This window comes from Rhinoraja longicauda, chromosome 5 (genome assembly GCF_053455715.1).
Source record: "Rhinoraja longicauda isolate Sanriku21f chromosome 5, sRhiLon1.1, whole genome shotgun sequence".
Lineage (NCBI taxonomy): Eukaryota > Metazoa > Chordata > Chondrichthyes > Rajiformes > Arhynchobatidae > Rhinoraja > Rhinoraja longicauda.
In genome coordinates this window covers 7008750-7029926 of record NC_135957.1, presented here as the reverse complement: position 1 = coordinate 7029926, position 21177 = coordinate 7008750, and the positions used below count along the sequence as shown (strand labels likewise).

The 21177-nt window shown below is 47.5% G+C and overlaps 2 protein-coding genes across 2 annotated transcripts in view; one reads left to right on the top strand and one right to left on the bottom strand.

Annotated features, from left to right (window-relative positions):
- The window catches only part of acbd3 (acyl-Coenzyme A binding domain containing 3), a 55254-nt gene extending 50125 nt beyond the window's left edge, over positions 1-5129 (top strand). Inside the window, exon 8 of the mRNA XM_078398847.1 lies at positions 426-5129. Coding sequence (XP_078254973.1) covers positions 426-637 — 212 coding nt within the window. The 3' untranslated portion in view covers positions 638-5129. The remainder of the gene's footprint in view (positions 1-425) is intronic.
- A 3913-nt stretch (positions 5130-9042) lies between these two features.
- LOC144593863 (histone H3.3A) lies at positions 9043-20356 on the bottom strand. Its single transcript, XM_078399983.1, has 4 exons — positions 20167-20356; positions 14339-14494; positions 10667-10820; positions 9043-9326 (listed from the first exon to the last, which is right to left on the bottom strand). The coding sequence occupies exons 2-4, from the start codon at positions 14464-14466 to the stop codon at positions 9198-9200; spliced, it is 411 nt and encodes a 136-aa protein (XP_078256109.1). The 5' UTR covers positions 14467-14494; positions 20167-20356; the 3' UTR covers positions 9043-9197.
- Positions 20357-21177: the final 821 nt, after the last annotated feature.

Sequence of the window (21177 nt, the reverse complement as noted above, 5' to 3'; positions counted from 1 at the left end):
ACAGGTTTGTGGGTGCCTGAACCACACAGAGGGTGGTGGTAGAGGCAGACATAATACAGATGTTTTAAGAGACTTTTGGATAATCATGTATTGTGCGGGGAATGGAAGGATATGGATCACATGCATGCAGCTAGGAGTTGTCTTTTCAAGAGAGAGAGAGTTACATTTAGCTCTTAGGGCTAAAGGAATCAGGGGATGTAGGGAAAAAGCAGGAACGGCGTACTGATTTTAGATGATCAGCCATGATGGTATTGAATGGCGGTGCTGGCTCAGAGGGCCGCATGGGCTCCTCCTGCATCTATTTTCCGCGTTCTGTTTCTTGGCTTCGTGTTTGGCACAGACTCTGTGGGCCGCCGGGCCTGTCCGTGTGCTGCGCTCTTCCGCGTTTGCAGGTCTTGAGGGCAGTTTGCTTGTTTTTCCGCCAGGGAGCCCCAGCGAAGTGGAGAAAGTGAAGAAGGAGGCCAGCAAAGTGCAGGTGGACGAGGTGGTGCCTGTCTACAGACGCGACTGCCACGAGGAGGTCTACGCTGGATCCCATCAGTACCCAGGCCGAGGGGTGTACCTCCTGAAATTCGACAACTCCTACTCGTTGTGGAGGTCAAAAACCGTTTACTACAGAGTATATTACACCAGATAAAACCAAGCCTCACCACGCTTGGCATCTGCTTTTTCTTTTTTGCTTTCTTTTGTAAACTTTAATTTTGCACATTGTGCGTTGAAATAATTATCTAAATCATTCTATATAATAATAAATTGGGTGAAGGATCTGCTACTGTAGTAATGAGAATCACTGCCAGGAATTGGTTTCGTTGGATGTATTTGGCGTCAATATTATACTCTGTTACAGCTTTTTTTTTCCCCCCGACGTATGTTTGTGTTCTGTTACAAGAATCTCTGTAGGTTGCAGACTCCGGGAGATGTCCCCTTAAAACTGGGTCGGGGAGAGGACGGATTTAAGAGAGAAGTGCTTGGCCAGATGCCTGAATGTGCAGCCGTACTGTAGTTCAGCCCCTCCGTCCTTCCCTGTCTTTAATTTTATCGCCAAGCTGTCTGGTCTTCCAAACTGCCCGGTTGGTTTTGCTCGGAGGGAGCTACTTGTCGGTGGATCTGTGTGTCGGAGATTTCACCCAGGTTGGGCACTTGTTTAAACCGACCGTCGCTCGGGCTTGGGGCAAGTGGGGTAAGCACCAGGGAGGGTGAAGGCGAGCAAGTGGTTTGTGCGTTGCTGTCATCCTGCTGTTGTTACGTGATCCGATTGCAGTGTGGGCCGGAGTTTCCATGGTTTTCAGTGCGGCAGCAAGGTCCGATCAACGCCCATTCCCCCAAAACCCGAATTTATATGGAGGGAGGAGGGAGGCAAAGGGCTTGATGGAACCCCCTTGGTTGTCACGGACTGCGCTGCCTCTCTTCTTCGCTCCGCCCACCTATTTCGGTCTTGGTAACGCAAGCGCCTGCGGCCGCGGAGAATGCCTGCCACCAATGTCTGCAGCAAGCATCTCACCTCCCCAGCATCCTTCCCACCGCGCCGAACCCGGTGTCCTTTTGCTGACTCAGACACAAAGCGCGGAGTAACTCAGAGTGGCAGGCAGCATCTCTGGAGAACGTGGGCAGGTAATGTTTTGGGTCTGAAGAAAAATGCCCTGACCCAGAAACGTAGCCTATCCATATTCTTCAGAGGTGCTGCTTGACCTGCTGAGTTACTCCAGCACTCTGTGCCTTTTATTTTGTAAACGAACATCTGCAGTTGCTCATTTCTATCCTTTGCTGAATCCTCCTACAAAAGAGCATCAAGACTGGTGTCACGTTTTGAGTCGCACAGGCCCTTCAGCCCAACTTGCCCGTGCCAACCAAGATGCCCCATCTACACTAGTCCCATTTGGCCCACACCCTTCTAAACCTATCTGTGTCTTTTAACTATTGTTATAGTATTTGCCTCAATTCTAGCTTCACAATTCACAACTCTTCAAATCTTTTGTCTCGCACCTTCTGTCTTTTCATCTCTGACCTTCGTATCAAATCTCTCTCCTCCCTCCCCCCCCCCCATAATCAGTCTGAAGAAGGGTCCCGACCTGAAACATCACCTATCCACGTTCTCCAGAGCCTGACCCGCTGAGATACTCCAGCACTTTGTGTATTCTTTATCTGCCTCCACCACCACCACCTTTGGCAGTGCTTTCCGGGCATTCATGACCCCTGTGTAAAATAACTTGCCCCACACATCTGCTCGCATCTTTGCCCCTCACGGCTTTCAGGCTGTGCTCTCAAATTCTTGACATTTCTATTCTGGGGGAAAAATGGTTCTGACCGTCTGCCCGCTCTCTGCCTGTCATCATTTTATCTGCTGCTATCAGGTTTCCCCTCAACTTCCGACAGCAATCCAAGTCTGTCCGACCTCTCTCTGTAGCTAATACCTCCTATCTCGGTATCATTCTGGTGAACCACATCTGCACATTCTCCACATCCGCCCTGTAATGGGGTGACCAGAAATGCACTCGATTTTCCAAATGCGGCCCAACCAAAGTCCTATGAAGCTTTCCTACATACTACCAAGTTGTAAGGGCTGACTGGGAAAAAAAACACACTTGGGCAACATGAAAATGTAGAGGGAAAGCTGATGTTTGGTCCATCTGACCACCTGATAACCAGGTCCAATGTTCTCCCTGCGACCACGTGGTTTCCTCCGGGTTCTCCGATTTTTTCCCACAACCCAAAGATATGTGGGTTTGTAGGTTAATCGGGCCTCTGTAAATTGCCCCTAGTGTGCCAGTAGTGCATGGGGGAAAGTGGGATAACGTAGAGCTAGTGTGAGCAGATGATCGATGGTCGGTGTGGGCTGAAAGGCTTGTTTCCATGTCGTATCTCTAAACGGAAAACTAAAGTTTGGTATGAACAGGCGTAGTGGGGAATTAAAAACGTGACCTATCTCTCCCCACCGTTACTCCTTGCATGGACAGGCCCCGACTGGAAATTTAGACTGTGGTACCCCTGGCATGAAGCAGCACCAGTAACGAGGCTGCTGCAGTGTCACACAGGCCCTTCGGCCCAACTCATCCTTGCCAACCAAGAAGTCCCATCTACACTAGTCCCACCTGCCCTCGTTTGCCCCACATCCCACTAAACCTGTCCTATCCATGTACCTGTCCAAAATGTCCCTTAAATGTTGTTACTGTGGGCCAGCAACTATCACCATGCAACGTGAACACGACATTGTTCAATTATAGACGGAGCAGATCTCCACTTTAATTTGCCCCAAAGTGTTCCAAATGGCCACTCAGGTGAGGCAGTGTGAACTGAGAGCCACCTGTATCACTACACACCTGCGCCAAATTAAAGGCTGCATTAGCAGAGGGACAGATGTGAGGGGAGTTAAAATATATGAAGCATCTCAATCTCCTCAATGGAGGTGGCAAGAAGTCACAGCTCGGCCACTCTAGTCAGGAAAGCTACAATTTATACTGCTCGCCTTCAAATTGTTCCCTTCACCTTAAAAACCCTTTCTCCCCGTCACCCTAAAAAACCTTTTCCCTCTTCTCCTTAAAATCCTTTTTCCCCCTCACCTTAGAAAATCTTTGTCCCCTTCACCTCAACCTTTCTCCCCTTCACCTGATAAAAACTATTTCTCCTTCACTTTAAAAAACCCTTTCTCGTCGACATCTGAAAAACTTTTCTTCCCCCAGTCATTTTAAAAACCTTTCTCCTCATCAACATTATTTTTAAAAAACATTCTCCCTTCACCATTTTTGTTTTCAACAAAGCAGTATATCTATTTTTGTGATCGTGCAGGCTGGCTGGCAGTTTCTGCTTATATATATATTTAAAGTCTCTTCTTATGATGTAGAGCGATCTCCTGTGGTCGGAAGTCATGACTTTCAGCTGCCAAGTTGCACTGTTTCTTCAAGATGGAAGTCATAGTTTTCTGGAAAGTAATAATAACTGCTAGATGTGTAGTGCTGGTGAATTAAAAGATTAGGTCCACTGAACTCAGTCTGGTGCATTTTTTAAAGCAAATTTAAAGAAAAAAGTTTTTTTCACCGGTAACATGAAACGTGGCAAACTTGGTCCAAATGCAGTGTTATTCCCCCAGTATAATTTAATGCTCGTTTCTCATCTTGACATCCCTGGTTTTTATTGCAGCTTGCAAGAGGAGATTGTATTGTCACCAAAGGATCTTCATTCACATTAGTAGTAACTTGAGATTTTCCTTTACAAATTAAGGGACAAAGTGACTCAGCGGGTCAGGCAGCATCCCTGGGGAACAAGGGTATGCGATGTTTCGGGTCAACACCCTTCTTCAGGTGGATCATAGTAGGGGGGGGGGGGAGAAAGCCGGAAGATAGGTGGGGGCGGGTCAAAGCCTGGCATGTGATCGGTGGGTACAGGTGAGCAGGTAGTTTGGCAGATGGGTGGACAAAGGCCAGAGATGAAAAGACAAAAGACAGTGGGGTAAGGAGAGAGATGGCACAAAATGTGAAGCTAGAGGAAGGGATTTTGGTGGAAGGGGGAAAATGGTTGCACATCCAGGTAGGGCACAGGGAAGAGGTGGAGGTGAGGGGGTGATGGTTTTGGGAAAGGCGGAGTGTTTATACGTTAGTTAGCAAAACTTGGAGAATTCAATGTTCCGACTGCTGGGTTGTAAGCTACAAACATGATGCTTTCTTTTCTTGGACGAAGATCCTGGTGTATCCTCATGACCTGTTGTGATCTGTACAGTTCTTGAGAGTGGAGATGTTTCTACAAACAGTGATTGCGTTTCGGTTTTTTTTTTCTTTTCTTTCTCTCATTCCCTTTTATAAATAATTTTTTAACCCTGTTTTGTACATAAAGCTGTTCACTGTCTCCTTTACTTTTGTGTTTGTGTGTGTTTACAGCTGTTTTCCTAATCAAACACCTCTAGCTGTTTTGTATGGCTTGCATTATTCCAAGTTTTGGAGGTGCAACTGTAATGAAGCTCCTACTTGGCAGAGATTGTTGCTGGAGATTTGGCCTGATTTTCCCGGGATATTAAACTTGGGAAGATTTTATTGCCGTGAGTTTTTAAAAAACAAAAATGACCAGTGCAATTTCAGAAACTGTTTCTTTCAATAATATATTTAATCTCAATTAAAATATGTTTATCTGCGGTCTTATTTCCCCTTTTTTTTAAAACGAGGTTTGCTTTTTGAGATGTGATTTAATGGATACGTCAATGAAGCGTTCTGTTCTTTGCTGAAGTAACGGAATCAGGGTTACAAAATGTAATGTAGTCACAGGGAACTGCAGATGCTGGAATCCTGAGCCAAATACGCAGTGCTGGAGCAACTCAGCAGGTCAGGCAGCATCTATGGAGAGAATGGACAAAGGATGTTTCAGGTCGGGACCCTAAACAGGTCTTCATTAGAGTCAGACAGTGCCCTATAGTGAAGCCCAACTTGCCCACGCTGACCAACATGCCTCATCTGCACTAGTCCCGCCTGTCTGTCATGGCCCACATCCTCCTAAACATATCCCATCCATGTACCTGCCTAAATGTCTTTTAAATGTTGTGATAGAACCTGTCTCAACTACCTCCAGACCCACCACCCTTTGTGTGAAAAAGTTGCGTCTCAGGTTCATATTAATTTTTTCCCCTCTCACTTTATACCTATATCCTCTGCTTCTTGATTTGCCTACTAGGGGGAAAAGAGTCTGTGCAATAACCCTATTTATTCCGCTCATGATTTTGTCCACCTCTATAAGATCACCCCTTATCCTCCTGCGCTCAATGGAATAAAGCCCTAGCCTGCCCAACCTCCCTCTATAGCTCAGACCCTCAAGTTCTGGCAACATCCTCGTAAATCTTCTGTCTCTTTCTACAAGGACTAAAGTGTGAGGGTGAGAGGGCAAAGGAAATGTTCAAGGCAAGTTTTTTTTTTTACCCAGAGGGTGGTTGGAACGTGCTGCCAGGGGTGGAGGCGGAGGCAGATGGGATAGTCACAAAAAGCTGGAGTAACTAAGCGGGACAGGCAGCATCTCTGGAGAGAAGGGTGGCGTTTCGGGTCAAGCCCCTTCTTTAGACCCGACCCGAAACGTCACCCTTTTCTTCTCTCCAGAGATGCTGCCTGTCCCACTGAGTTGCTCCAGCTTTTTGGGTCTGTCTTCTGTTTAAACCAGCATCTGCAGTTAATTCTTATCATTCTTGGGATAGTGCTGTTTAAGAGGCTTTCAGATAGGCAGATGGATATGCAGGGAATGGAGGGATATGGTTCACATGCAGGCAGTGGAGATGGTTTACAATGGCATCATGTTGGGCACAGACATTGTGGGCCAAAGGGCCTATTTCTGTGCCACACTGTTCTATGAACTGATTCCATCCACCATCCACTTCCTCCCTTAACTGTTGCCATTATCAGATACCTTTGTGTTCCTTCTTATCTACCGCTAGTAGTTGTGGGGAGAGTACGACACAGTTTATTGGTCATATGCACCAGATTATAAACCCTATCTTTTAAAATGGATATTACAACAGAAGTACTTAGCACCATGAAAGAGTAATGTCCTGCAGAGAACCAAGGAGCTACAAATGCTGGAAACTTGACAATGCTTCAGTCTGAAGAAGGGTCCTGACCCAGAAAAGTCGTCTGTCCATTTCCCTCCACTGCCTGGCCTGCTGAGTTCCTCCAACATTTACAATACAGCATGTGATGGTGGTATGAATTTTCTTTTAACAAACTGCAATTTGTTATCACGCCTCCGTCTTTGCAACCTTTGGATTTGAGTCTGAAGGGTCTCAACCCAAAACGTCACCTGGAGTCTTAATCGACAGGTCTCGACACGAAACGTCGCCCATTCCTTCTCTCCAAAGATACTGCCTGACCCGCTGAGTCACTCCAACATTTTGTGCCCATCTTTGGATTTGAAACGTGAGTGCGGAAAATGTTGACAACCTATTGCCCACTTCGCCTGGCCTTGAGACGCTGATACTAAGCCACCGTTTTCTTCAGAAGGTGCAGTCAGTGAGGCGAGGATGTTTCTGCACTGCTGTAATAGTGCATTGGTTTGCCAGCACTTTTTACAGGACAAAAAAGTGTAGGCGCAAAGAATATTGGCGTTGCGCACAATCAGGTAAGCAGGCAACCCTCCTTCACTAATTATAAGTTCTAAGCTGCTAATTATCTTCGTACGTAGAAAGGAACTGCAGATGCTGGTTTATACCGAAGATCAATGATACATAAAGTGCTAGAATATCTGAGCAGGTCAGTCAGCATCGTTTAGTTTAGAGGTACAGCGCGGAAACAGGCCCTTCGGCATACCGTGTCCGCCCCGACCAGTGATTTTCACACAGTAACACTATCCTACAGGGACAATTTACAAATTTTACCGAAGACAATTAACCTTCAAACCTGTACGTCTTCGGAGTGTGGGAGGAAGCTGGAGATCCCGGAGAAAAACGTTGTGGTCACGGGGAGAACGAACAAACTGTACAGACAGCACCCGTAGTCAGGATTGAACCCGGACCTCTGGCGCTGTGCCACTGCTGCCTCTGGAGAAAAACCTTTTCGGATTGGAACCTTTGTTCAGACTGAAAGTAGAGGAGAGGGAACTGGCAGTAGGAAAAACCAGAACAAATCGGGGCCAGCAACAGATGTCCAAGAGTGGAGCCCATAATGGCCTTAAGTAACAAGTTGGTTTCTTGTCTGCAATGGGTGGGTAAGTTCTTTGCAGCTTGCATCCTTTGAGTCATTCTTGGGGTGTGGGTGGAAAAAGGGCCACATTCATTGGCCTCCCCTGGTCACCCTCAAAGATGACCACAACCCGCCATCTTGTATCAGGCTCTATCATTGCTTAAAGATACGAGGAAGTGCAGATGCTGCGATCTTGAGTAAAAAAACAAAGTGCTGGAGTAACTCAGCAGCATCTCTGGAAAACATGGATAGATGACGTTTTGGGTCAGGACCTTTTTTCAGACTCCAAAGAAGGTTCCTGACCAAAACGTCACCTATCAATGTCCCTGGATCTGTGCTGTTCTATGCCTTGATGGTCTTTACATTTCCACCCTGATGGAAAAGATTCTGATTGCCTATCCTATCTATGGGTCTCAGTTTTTGTATTTTTACCAGGGATTTTGTATCTGTTAAGAACGTTTTTATTGTAGCTGGGATACTAACAGTCTATCCAGATAAGAGGGACAGTTTCTTCCCAGCTGTTATCAGGCAACCGAACCATCCTACCGCAGCCAGAGAGCAGTGCTGAGCTACTATCTACCTCGTTCGAGAGCCTTGGACTGTCGTCGATCGGACCTTACTAGAGTTTATCTTGCACTAAATATTATTCTCTTTATCGTGTACCCGTACTCTGTGGACGGCTCGACTGTAATCACGTTTTGTCTTTCCGCTGGCTGGTTAGCACGCAACAAAGGCTTTTCACTGTACCTCGGTACGCGTGACAATAAACTAAGCTCATAACTTGTATTCACCATACATATCAGCGAACATACCAAGCTGTACATCTATACTGGATTTGTACAGAGAGTGCTCCCAGACACCACACACGGTTTCAAACACTTTAATAGGAAAACCTTACTGAATACAGTACACACAAATATTTAAACAGTTACTAAACACACCAAAACATCTCTTATAAAAAGTAAAGCAAACCATGGGATCTAGTTTATGAAAAATATTAAATTTTATATTTCAGATCTGATAAGAAATTTGTCCTATATATAAAAAAAATGCTGGCGCTGTTCAAAAAATTGTTTTAAAGTATTTTCAAAGCTGCACTGCTGGAAACGAGAGAGAAAAAAAAATCAAATTCATAAATCCACTTTAATTTCATCTTGCCACACTGGGGAAAACAAAAAAAAAAATAATAATAATCATGTACGCTTAAGTCAAGCGTACGTTAATGACGATTACAGCACCTGCCTCCCCAGCGCCTTCCAACGTCTCGGATCATCGAACCCTGCTGACACACACTCTTCCCCATCTCCCTCACCCCCTCCTCCACAGCCCTTCATCCCCACACTCTCGCCTTGCACGACACCCCCTTCCACCAATCTTCCCTCCCTCCCCCCCCCCCCATAGAACAACATCGGCAGGCGCCAGCTACAACCCAACAGGAGGCTTAAGTTCAAGATGTGTGGTTAAATGTTGTGATGAATTGGTGATCCTCTCCTCAATGGCTCACCCTCCCCACCCCCCCCCTCCCGCTCTCCCCCGCCGCCCCCAACGACGATAGGATTAAGCGCGCTCCCCGCGGATGCGACGAGCAAGCTGGATATCCTTTGGCATGATCGTCACGCGCTTGGCATGTATGGCGCACAGGTTGGTGTCTTCAAACAGTCCCACCAAATAGGCTTCACTCGCTTCCTAGAGGGGGAGGGGCAGGAGGAATGGTTAAACGCAGCTCAAAGATTGACCATCCAAACCCCTTGTGGCCTTGCATCCTCTTCCTTGTCCCTGTAAATAACCTTTGATAGGATGCCGCACGTGAGGCTGCTAAACAACATCGGAGCCCATGCTGTTAGAGGCTAAGTACCAGCATGTATATAAGATTGGGTCATGGCATAACACAAAGAGTGTGTCTTTTCTAGTTGCAAGTTTAAAAAAAAAACTTTTTGTCAGTGCTGGGAAACAGAGAAAATAAGATTGTGTGCGGTACTAGTCACCACATTACCGGTGTAAGTAACTCAGCGGGACAGGCAGTATCACTGGATAGAAGGAATGGGTGACGTTTTGGGTCGAGACCCATCTTCAGACTGAGGGTAGTCCGGTGCTGGAGTGGGTGCAGAGACGATTCACAAGGACATTCTCAGGGCTGAAGGGTTATGGTGATGAAGGGAGTGTGACTGCAACAAGACGATGCAGTAGAGGCTTTCCAGAAGACTGCCTGGATAAGAGGGCATCAGCTACAAGGAGAGGTTGGACAGACTTGGATTGGAATGGGGAGACCTGATAGAAGTAACTGTATGAAATTGAGGCATTGATAAGGTAGACAGTCAGAACCTTTATCCAAGGAAGAAAATGTTATACTAGAGGGCATTGTTTTAAGGTGAGAGAGGCAAAGTTTAAAGGAGATGTGGGAGGTTAGTGTTTTGTTTTTTTACAGACGGTGATGGGTGCCTGGAACGTTGCCAGGGTGGGGTGGAGGCAGATATAATAGTGGCATTTAAGAAGCTTTTAGATAGACAATAGGTGCTATTCGGCCCTTTGAGCCAGCACCGCCATTCAATGTGATCATGGCTGACCATTCTCAATCAGTACCCCGTTCCTGCCTTCTCTTCATAACCCCTGACTCCGCTATCTTTAAGAGCTCTATCCAGCTCTCTCTTGAATGCATTCAGAGAATTGCCTTCCACTGCCTTCTGAGGCAGAGAATTCCACAGATTCACAACTCTCTGACTGAAAAAGTTTTTCCTCATCTCAGTTCTAAATGGCCTACCCCTTATTCTTAAACTGTGGCCCCTTGTTCTGGACTCCCCCAACATTGGGAACATGTTTCCTGCCTCTAACGTGTCCAATCCCATAATAATCTTATACGTTTCGATGGGATCCCGATAAGATAGACACTTGGATATGTAGGGAATGGATCAAGTGTGGGCAGAGGAGATTTGTTTAGCCTGGCATCGTGTTGGGCACGGACGTTTTGGGCATAAAGGCTGCTCCGCGTGCTAATAGGAAAATGAAATGGAGAGGAAAAGTAAAATTACCTGCAAGGCACCGATGGCAGCACTTTGAAAGCGCAGGTCGGTCTTGAAGTCCTGAGCGATTTCACGCACGAGGCGCTGGAAGGGCAGCTTGCGGATCAGCAGCTCGGTGGACTTCTGATAGCGTCTGATTTCTCGGAGAGCCACCGTTCCCGGGCTGAGAGAGAAGGTGAGAGAGATAAATGGGCCCTGTCCACGCCTGCTATCCTGGATTCAATGCAGGGAATGTAGGGATATGGATCACGTGCAGACAGGAGGTTAATGGTATCTTCGGCACAGACATTGTGGGCCAAAGAGTCAGTTCCTGTACTGTCCTATGTTCAAATGTTATACGTATCTGTGTATGTATGTGTGTGTGTATATATATATGTGTGTGTGAGATGTATATATGTGTGTGAGATACATATGTGTGAGATGTATATATGTGTGTGGTGTATATATGTGTGTGTATATATGTGTGTGTGCGTATGTATATGTGTGAATATTTGTGTGTGTATGTATGTGTACGTATGTGTGTGCATGTTTTTGTATGTGTGTATATAAGCGTATATATAATGTGCGTGTATATATAATAAATACACATATGATATATGTGCATATAGATTACATGTATATGTATATAATATACATGGGCATTTATATATATATATATATATATAAAAAATCCCATTTTCTCCCAGCCCACCCCTCCCGGACTTCCACCCACTTCTCCCCCTCCCCTACATTCCTTCCTTTGGCTTCACGATTTGCAACTCTTCGATCAGTCTGTCTTGCATCTTCTGCTTTTATCTCTGGCCTATGTTCCAAACATCTGCCTGTGAACCCGCCCCCCTGCCCCTGCGGTCTCCGGAGTCCACTTAATACCTGCCACGGTTTGTGTTCATAAGTGATAGGAGCAGAATTATGCCATTCAGCCCATCCAGGCCACTCCCCCATTCAATCACGGCTGATTTATCTTTCCTTCCTAACCCCATTCTCCTGCCTTCTCCCCATAACCTCTGATCAAATGTACTAATCAAATGTGCTGCCTCTCTCTCTCTCTCAAAGCTTTCTCACCCCCCCCCCCCCCCCCCCTCCACAATCAGTCTGAAAAATTGGGTCCCGACCTGAAAACGTCACTTGTCCACTCCCTCCACAGATGCTGCCTGACCTGCTGAGTTCCTCCAGCACTCCGGTGGTACAGGGTTGAGATTGCAGATCGGGGCGGCGCAGTAGTTAACTGCAGAGCTGTTGCTTCACAGCTCCAATGACCTGGGTTCAGCCCTGACCTCGGGTGCAGTCTTTGTGGAGTCTGCACGTTCGCACCAAGAGCGCGCTGAATTCATCCAGTCCCAAGCTCCCGTTAAACTTACCTGGTTCACAGGAAAACGTCTTGTAAATATTGTGTAATACCTTCAAAATAATAAATCCAAAGAGTATTGAGGTACTAATAGAAACGGCATCCGATAATCTACAAATTCTGGCAAGCTTAATTTTAAAGGTATTAGACAGGAACTTTAGTTCAACATACAGCATGGAAATAGGCCCTTTGGATCACCGAGTCCACGCTGACCATTGCTGACATGTTCCCACTAGTTTAGTTTAGATATACAGCGCGGTAACAGGCCCTTTGGCCCACCGAGTCCACGCCGACCAGCGATCCCCGCACATTAACACTATCCTACTACACACTAGGGACAATTTACAATTATACCAAGCCAATTAACCTACAAACATAGAAAATAGGTGCAGGAGGCCATTCGGCCCTTCGAGCCAGCACCACCATTCATTGTGATCATGGCTGATCATCCACAATCAGTAACCTGTGCCCAACATCTCCCCAGAACCCTTGATTCCACTAGCCCCCAGAGCTCTATCTAACTCTCTTTTGAATTCATCTAGTAATTTGGCCTTCACTGCCCTCTGTGGCAGAGAATTCCACAAATTCACAACTCTCTGGGTGAAAAAGTTCCTTCTCACCTCAGTTTTAAATGGCCTCCCCTTTATTCTAAGACTGTGTGGCCCCTGGTTCTGGACTCCCCCAACATTGGGAACATTTTACCTGTACGTCTTTGGAGCATGGGAGGAATTCAAAGATCTCGGAGAAAACCCACACAGGTCACGGGGAGAGCGTACAAACTCCGTACAGACAGCACCCGTAGTCGGGATCGAACCCGGGTCTCCGGCGCTGTAAGACAGCAACTCTACCGCTGCGCCACTGTGCTGCAGTTCTAGTTATTTAATATAGTTCTATATTATCCTCCACTTTTGCAAATACCAGGGAGCAATTAACCTCAAACCCGTGCTACTTTTGGCATCGGGCAGAAACCAGAACGTCAGGAGGCCATAAAGACATGAGATTACCTTGGTAGTTATGGTGAAAGACAATCTCAAGAGATACTCCAATTAAGATCAAAAGATTGGCTGGGGAAACATAGGGTCCCTAAGGAATCAAAGTGTCATTTAGGTGTGGAGCCACAGGAGACGGGCGAAAATGTAAAATTAATTTTCTCATCTGTATTTACTGTGGAGAAGGTGCTGGAAGCTTGGGGATTAAGGAAAGTAAATAGGTCAAAAAACAAAAAACATTTAAAACTTGGTAAGAATGGACAAGATGGGCCAAAGGGCCTGTTTCTGTGCTGTACAGCCCTGATCCTTAAGGATCAGTTTCCTTAAAAACTAACAAACTATGTTGAAAGACATATGTCATATGTTGAAAGACTGGAGCGACTAGGCTTGTATACACTGGAATTTAGAAGGATGAGAGGGGATCTTATCGAAACGTATAAGATTGTTAAGGAGTTGGACACGTTAGAGGCAGGAAACATGTTCCCAATGTTGGGGGAGTCCAGAACCAGGGGCTACAGTTTAAGAATAAGGTGTAGGCCATTTAGAACGGAGATGAAGAAAAACTTTTTCAGTCAGAGAGTTGTGAATCTGTGGAATTCTCTGCCTCAGAAGGCAGTGGAGGCCAAGTCTCTGAGTGCATTCAAGAGAGAGCTAGATAAAGCTCTTAAGGATAGCGGAGTCAGGGGGTATGGGGAGAAGGCAGCAACGGGGTACTGATTGAGAATGATCAGCCATGATCACATTGAATGGCGGTGCTGGCTCGAAGGGCTGAATGGCCTCCTCCTGCACCTATTGTCTATTGTCTTTGTTAAAACAGTGGCACAGCTGGTAGAGCCACTACCTCACTGCGTGAGAACCAGATTCGATCCTGACCTCGGGTGCTGTCTGTGTGGAGTTTGCACGTTCTCCCTGTGACTGCGGGGGTTTCCTCCGTGTGCTCCGGTTTCCTCCCACATCCAAAAGACGCGCGGGTTTGTAAGTTATTTGGCTCTCTGTGAATTGCTCCCACTGTGTAAGGAGAAAGTGAGGCAATACAGGGTGGAAGACACAAAGTGCTGGAGTAACTCAGGGGGTCAGGCAGCAGCTCTGTGGAACATGGATAGGTGACGTTTCGTGCCGCGACCCTTCTTCAGAACTAGTGCGAACAGGTGATCAATGGTTGGTATGGAGTCAGTGGGCCGAAGGGCCCTGTTTCTATGCTGTATGTCTTTAAACTCTCGTTCGACGTTCCATATAAATATTCCATGGGGATACTGGAGGGATAATTGTATCACGCGCAGCATAGTAAAGATGATGTTTCTGGTCCAGAGAGGAGCTCTCTGCTCCAGTGCAGGCCTGTCCACTGACCGGTAACGGTGGGGCTTCTTCACGCCGCCGGTCGACGGGGCGCTCTTCCGCGCGGCTTTTGTTGCCAGCTGCTTCCTCGGCGCCTTCCCACCGGTGGACTTGCGGGCAGTCTGCTTGGTACGAGCCATCCTCCTTCCTAGCGATCGATCCTAGAAGCTGAAACACCAACTCAACCGGTGAGGCCTTGGATATCAGAACTCTCTGCACTTAGAATCATAGAGTGATACAGTGTGGAAGCAGGCCCTTCGGCCCAACCTGCCCACACCTGCCGACGTGTCCCAGTTACACTAGTCCCACCTGCCCGCGTTTGGCCCATATCCCTCTAAACCTGTCCTATCCAAGTACCTGTCTAGCTTTCAGTCTGAAGAAGGGTCTCGACCCGAAACGTCATCCATTCCTTCTCTCCCGAGATGCTGCCTGACCTGCTGAGTTACTCCATAGCAGAGTCAGGGGGTATGGGGAGAAGGCAGGAACGGGGCACTGATTGAGAATGATCAGCCATGATCACATTGAATGGCGGTGCTGGCACGAAGGGCCGAATGGCCTCCTCCTGCACCTATTGTCTATTGTCCAGCATTTTGTGAATAAATAGCTTTCTTAAACATTGGGATAGTCCCTGCTTTAACTACCTCCTCTGGCAGCTCGTTCCACACACCCACCACCCTTTGTGTGAAAAAGTTATCAATCAAATTCCTATTAAATCTTTCACCTAAAACTTACATCCTCTGGCCCTCGATTTCCCTACCCTGTGCATCTACCCGATCTATTCCTATCATGATTTTATACACCTCTTTAAGATCACCTCATCCTCCTGCGCTCCAAGGAAAAGAGTCCCAGCTGCTCAACCTCTCCCTGTAGCTCAGACCCTCAAATTCTGGCGACATTCTCGTAAACTTTCTATGCACCCTTTCCAGTTTGACAACATCTTTCCTATAACATGGCGCCCAGAACTGCACACAATACTCTAAATGTGGCCTCACCAACATTTTATATAACTGCAACATGACTGATGAAGGCCAATGTTTAGTTTATTGTCACGTGTACTGAGGTGCAAAAAGCTTTTGTTGCATGCTAACCAGTCAGCAGAAAGACAATCCATGATTAGAATCGAGCCATTTACATGATAAGGGAATAACGTTTAGTTCAAGGTAAAGCCAACAAGTCCGATCAAGGATAGTCCGAGGGTCACCAATGAGATAGATTGTAGTTCAGCACTGCTCTCTGGTTGAGGTAGGATGATTCAGTTACCTGATAACAGCTGGGAGGAAACTGGCCATGAATCTGGAGGTGTGCGTTTTCACAATGCTCTGTCTTTTGCCTGATGTGCCAAAAGCCATTTTGACCACCCTATCTACCTGCGACTCCACCTTCGAGGAACCATGCACCTGCACTCCAAGATCCATCTGCTCCATAACACTCCCCAGAGCCCTACCATTCACTGTGTAGGTCCTGCCCATGTTAGACTTCCCAAAAAGCAACACGACATTTCTCTGAATTAAGTTCCATCTACCATTGCTCAGCCTACCAGGCTAATCGATCAAGATCCTGCTTCAATTTCTCACAACCATCTACATTATCTGCAATACAACCCACTTGGAGCATGACAAATGGAATTAGATTCAGCTTATATTTGATATCAAGCTGCAAACATTCTCCCCAGGGAATATATGTGGGCGGCACAGTGGTGCAGCAGTAGAGTTGCTGCCTCACAGCGCCAGAGACCCGGGTTCCATCCTGACTACGGGTGCTGACTGCATGGGGTTTGTACATTCTCCCTGTGACTGCATGGATTTTCTCCGCGCGCTCCGGTTTCCTCTCACATCCCAAAGACGTGCAGGTTTGTAGGTTAATTGACCTCTGTGAAATATGTCGGGTAAAACTAGTGTACCCGCGATGGTCATATTTCTAAAATTAATCTAGTACTAATCTAAAATTTAAATAGAACATAGAATTAGTATTTAGAGAGAGTTTCACCAGTCCTGGGCTTTGGTGAGAGAGGGTTCCATTGGCGTGAGTGAGTTGGTTGGAGTATTGTGTCCAGTTTTGGTTACCGTGGTAAAGAAAATATGTCGTTACGCTGGAAAGAGTGCAGAGAGGATTTACAAGGTTGTTGCCAGGACTCGAGGGCATGAACTATATAGGGAGAAGTTGGGCTGGATAGGACTTTATTCCATGTAGCGCAGGAAGATGAGGGATGATTTTATAGAGGTGTATAAGATCACGAGGGGAATAGACTGGGTAAATGCACAGAGCATTTTTCCTCAGAGGAATCAAGGCCCAGAGGACATGGTTTTAAGGGGAAAGATTTAATAGGAACCTGAAGGGCAACGTTTTCACACAGAGGGTGGTGGAAGTATGGAACGAGCAGCCAGAGGAGGTAGTTGGGGAAGGTACAAAAACAGCATTTAAAAGACACTTGGACACGGATAGGAAAAGTTTAGAGGGATAAGGGCCAAAGGGGACTAGTGCAGTTGGGCATCTAGGTTGGCATGGATGAGTTGGGCCAAAGGGCCTTTTACTGTGCTGTTTAGATGGAAAGTTTTCCGTTCCAATTAAGTGGTGGTATTGTGCAATGAAGTTTTGATGCAAGTTACCCAGTTGTGCAATGTCATGTAGCCAAACTGAAAACATCAATATAGTAATCTAGAATAATCAGGACTTCTATGGTGACGGAGTAGTGGAGTTTCCATATTATTGGGTGTCATTCCTTTCCATGCTCCTTTCCATTCATTATATATTTGTTTGAAACAGAGTCGTCAACAGTAACAAAATTCGCAGTGAGCCCAGTTAACCAAAAGAAACGGGCACGGTGGAGCAGCGGTAGAGTTGTTGTCTTGCAGCGCCAGAGGCTCGGGTTCCATCCTACCTACGGTTGCTGTCTGTACAGAGTTTGTATGTTCTCTCTGTGATTGTGTGGGTTTTCTCCGGGTGCTCTGGTTTCCACAAACACTCCAAATGCATACAGGTTTGTAGGTTAATTGGCTTTGGTAAAAATTGTAAATTGTCCCTAGTGTATAAAATAGTGCCAGTGTATGGGAATCGTTGGTCGGCATGGACTGGGAGGGCCGAAGGGCCTGTTTCCACGCTGTATCACTAAACTAAACTAAACCCAGTTGCCAAATCATTGGGATCACAGATGAGTCGGACAGTGGAGTGATTAATTGGAACAGGTACACAAAAAGCTGGAGTAACTCAGCGGGACGGGCAGCATCTCTGGAGAGAAGGAACGGGTGGCGTTTCGGGTCGAGACCCTTCTTCAATGGAACATACAGCATGGAAACAGTCCCTCGGCCCACCAAGTCCACGCTGACCATCACAATAGTCCGATTACAATAGTTATCCCACTTTCTCGTCCACTCCCTACATACTTGGGCAATTTACGGAGGGCCAATTAACCTACAAACTTGCACGTCTTTGGGATGAAACCCACGCGGTCACAGAGAGAACGTGCAAACTCCACGCACAGACAGCACCCGGAGGTGAGGACCGAACCCGGGACTGTGGCGCCGTGAGTCAGCGGCTCTACCCGCTGCACCACTCCATTGCAGCTTAACTCAGCAGGTGAAATGTGTGACTTCCATGTCCACCATGTCGGAAGCATCCTACAACATGCCTTGCAACATCACAACCACTACATAAATGGAGGCTGCAATCGTGAGAAATTATTTCTCAACTGGGAAAGAGGCACCAGTCCAGTGCAGAGAAGGGTCCTGACCCGAAACGTTGTCTGTCTATTCCCTCCGCAGATACTGCCTGACCAGCTGAGTTCCTCCAACACTTTAGGCACAAAGAACTGCAGATGCTGTAACCTTTATCAAAACACCAAGTGCTGGAGGAACTCAGCGGGTCAGGCAGCATCTGAATGGACAAGTGACGTTTTGGGTCGGGACCCTTCAAACTGATTGTAGTAGAGAGGGTAAACTGGAAAAGAGAGGTGGGGGCAGGACAACCCCTGACAAGTGGGGTGAGGGGTAATTGGCAGATGACTTACTCCAGCAACTTTGTGTCTTTATTTTCTCCACCTATCACTTGCCAGGGATGCAAGGAACTGCAGGTGATGGTTTAGACAATAGGTACAGGAGGAGGCCATTCGGCCCTTCGAGCCAGCACCGCCATTCAATGTGATCATGGCTGATCATTCTCAATCAGTACCCCTGTTCCTGCCTTTTCCCCATACCCCCTGACTCCGCTATCCTTAAGAGCTCTATCTAGCTCTCTCTTGAATGCATTCAGAGAATTGGCCTCCACCGCCTTCTGAGGCAGAGAATTCCACAGATTCACAACTCTCTGACTGAAAAAGTTTTTCCTCATCTCCGTTCTAAATGGCCTACCCCTTATTCTTAAACTGTGGCCCCTTGTTCTGGACTCCCCCAACATTGGGAACATGTTTCCTGCCTCTAACGTGTCCAACCCCTTAATAATCTTATACGTTCCGATAAGACCCCCTCTCATCCATCTAAATTCCAGTGTTTACAAAAAGACTCAGCGGGTCAGGCAGCATCTCTGGAGAACGTGGATAGGTCAGTGAAATGTAAAGTAGAAGTGGGGATGTGGGTAGAAAGGGGGGGGGGGGGGGGGGATAAAAGGGAAAAATACACAAAGTGCTGGAGTAACTCCAGCGGGTCAGGCAGATCTCTGGAGAAGTGTAGGGGGGAAAAAAACCCTGCAGATGCTGGTTTAAATCGAAGGTAGACCCAAAATGCTGGAGTAACTCAGCGGGTCAGGCAGCATCTCTGGAGAGAAGGAATGAGTGACGTTTCGGGGTCGAGACCCTTCTTCAGACTCCGGAGATGCTGCCGGACCCGCTGAGTTAGTCTAGCACTTTGTGTGTCTTTTAACACACCAGCAGCGTCTGCAATTCCTTGTTTGTCCCGGTCAGGAACCCGAGGGGCAACTTTTTTCACACAGAGGGTGACGGGTGTATGGGGAGCGATGAAGTAGTTGAGGCAGGCACGATGACAACATTTGAAAGACATTTGGATAGGGAATGTTTCGAGAAATATCTGCCAAACGGGACTAGTTTAGATGGGACATCTTGGTCGGCAGCTGTGTGTGTGTGTGTGACTCAAACCGACACAAACAAACAAACAAACAAACAGCCCAGCCCACTCCACTCGCTTTACAATCTGCATTGTATCTTAATCGCCGAGTACGATACAGTATTACAAAGATGGATAAACATCAACTAAAATACCCTTTTTACTCAACTCCAGCCAAAACTTTAAAAACACACACACACACAGAGAAAGCGTTGAACGAGGGAACTGGCAGCGTTTGTTTTGAATTGCGGACACCCACGTCTAAAATGGTCGATGCAACAAAGGAGAAGCCAAGCAAAGATGGTGAAGAAGGTGACGGGGGGGGGGGGGGGGGGGAGAAGAGAAATGTTGTTCTCCTTTCCCCCTGCAAAATAACACACGCAACACAATGTTGATGCAAAACACAATACTCTCCAACGCACGATTGGTGAAGCAACATTTAAAAAAACACTTTGCAGAAGCTAAGTGTGGGGGGGGGGGGGAGTGCAGTTGTCAACAGTAACATAACATGACAAAAAAAGGGATAAAACGATGACATTTGAGAGTAGATTGAGCCGGGGGCGCGGTGCAGGAGAGGCGGGGAGAGTTGCAGGGAGCTGGGGAAGATACAAGGGATGGGGGAAGGAAGCGGCGACACTTTGCCACAATGTTGCTGCACAAAATGGATACCTTAAAGTTTGTTACAGCGGCGCTGCTCCCTGCACAAAGAGCTGGCTCTGGAGTCAATGCAAGAGATGGGTGGGGGTGGGAAGGAGGAACAAAGTTGCCACCTTATGCATGGATACTCACCTTGTCTTGCAGCCGCCTCTGGGTCTCACCTCCGCCAGAGCCTTATTACTTTGGGAGGGGGAGGGGGGTGGGAAATAATAATAATAATAATAATGATGGTGGTGGTGGGAAGAAATTGGCCTTTCGCTGGGGAAACACGACAGAAAATGGCTGATAGCCTTCCCAGCAACAACTGCGAGAATGCCCTGCCTCTCGCTACACACACACACACACCCACTGCGATGCGTGCAATACCAGGGCCTGCATGCTGGCTGCAAAGGTGCGAGGGTGGGCAGGCCGTTCACCCGCACCCCCTCCCCACACATTGCAAAGTGCCTCAAGTCACATCGATTGATGCAGCTTCCAGCCGAGCGGGCCGTGGGAATTTCCAACAAGGATGAACGAAAGATGCCTCCTGCCATTTGTTTGGTCGTTTGAAGATTGCACGAAGCTTGAGATTCAGATCAGCACTCCTCCCACTCACTCCCTCTCTCCCCATATCACTCTCGCTCTCCCCAAAACCTTCTCCCACCCTCCCATTCCTGCCCCACTCCCCCCTCCTTCCCATTCCCTCCCCCCTCCTCCATCCTGTTCCCTCCCTCCCATTCTCTCTCTCCACCAATCTCACTTTCCCTCCTTCCCACTCCCCCCCACCCCCTCTCTCTCCCTCCCCACTCTCTCTCCCTCCCACTCTCTCTCTCTCCCTCCCCACTCTCTCTCCCTCCCACTCTCTCTCCCTCCCACTCTCTCTCTCTCCCTCCCCACTCACTCTCTCCCTCCCCACTCTCTCCCTCCCCCCCCCACTCTCTCTCTCTCCCTCCCCACTCTCTCCCTCCCCACTCTCTCTCTCTCTCCCTCCCCACTCTCTCTCTCTCTCTCTCCCTCCCCACTCTCTCTCTCTCCCTCCCCACTCTCTCCCTCCCCACTCTCTCTCTCTCTCCCTCCCCACTCTCTCTCTCTCTCCCTCCCCACTCTCTCTCTCCCTCCCCACTCTCTCTCTCTCTCCCTCCCCACGCTCTCTCTCTCCCTCCC

Coding starts and splice junctions, on each gene's coding strand:
- LOC144593863 (XM_078399983.1), bottom strand. CDS start 14,466: ATGGCTCGTACCAAGCAGACTGCCCGCAAGTCCACCGGTGGGAAGGCG. Junction 10,821..14,338: donor AAGAAGCCCCACCGTTACCG/GTCAGTGGACAG, acceptor CTTCTCTCTCAG/CCCGGGAACGGTGGCTCTCC. Junction 9,327..10,666: donor CTGCCATCGGTGCCTTGCAG/GTAATTTTACTT, acceptor CTCCCCCTCTAG/GAAGCGAGTGAAGCCTATTT.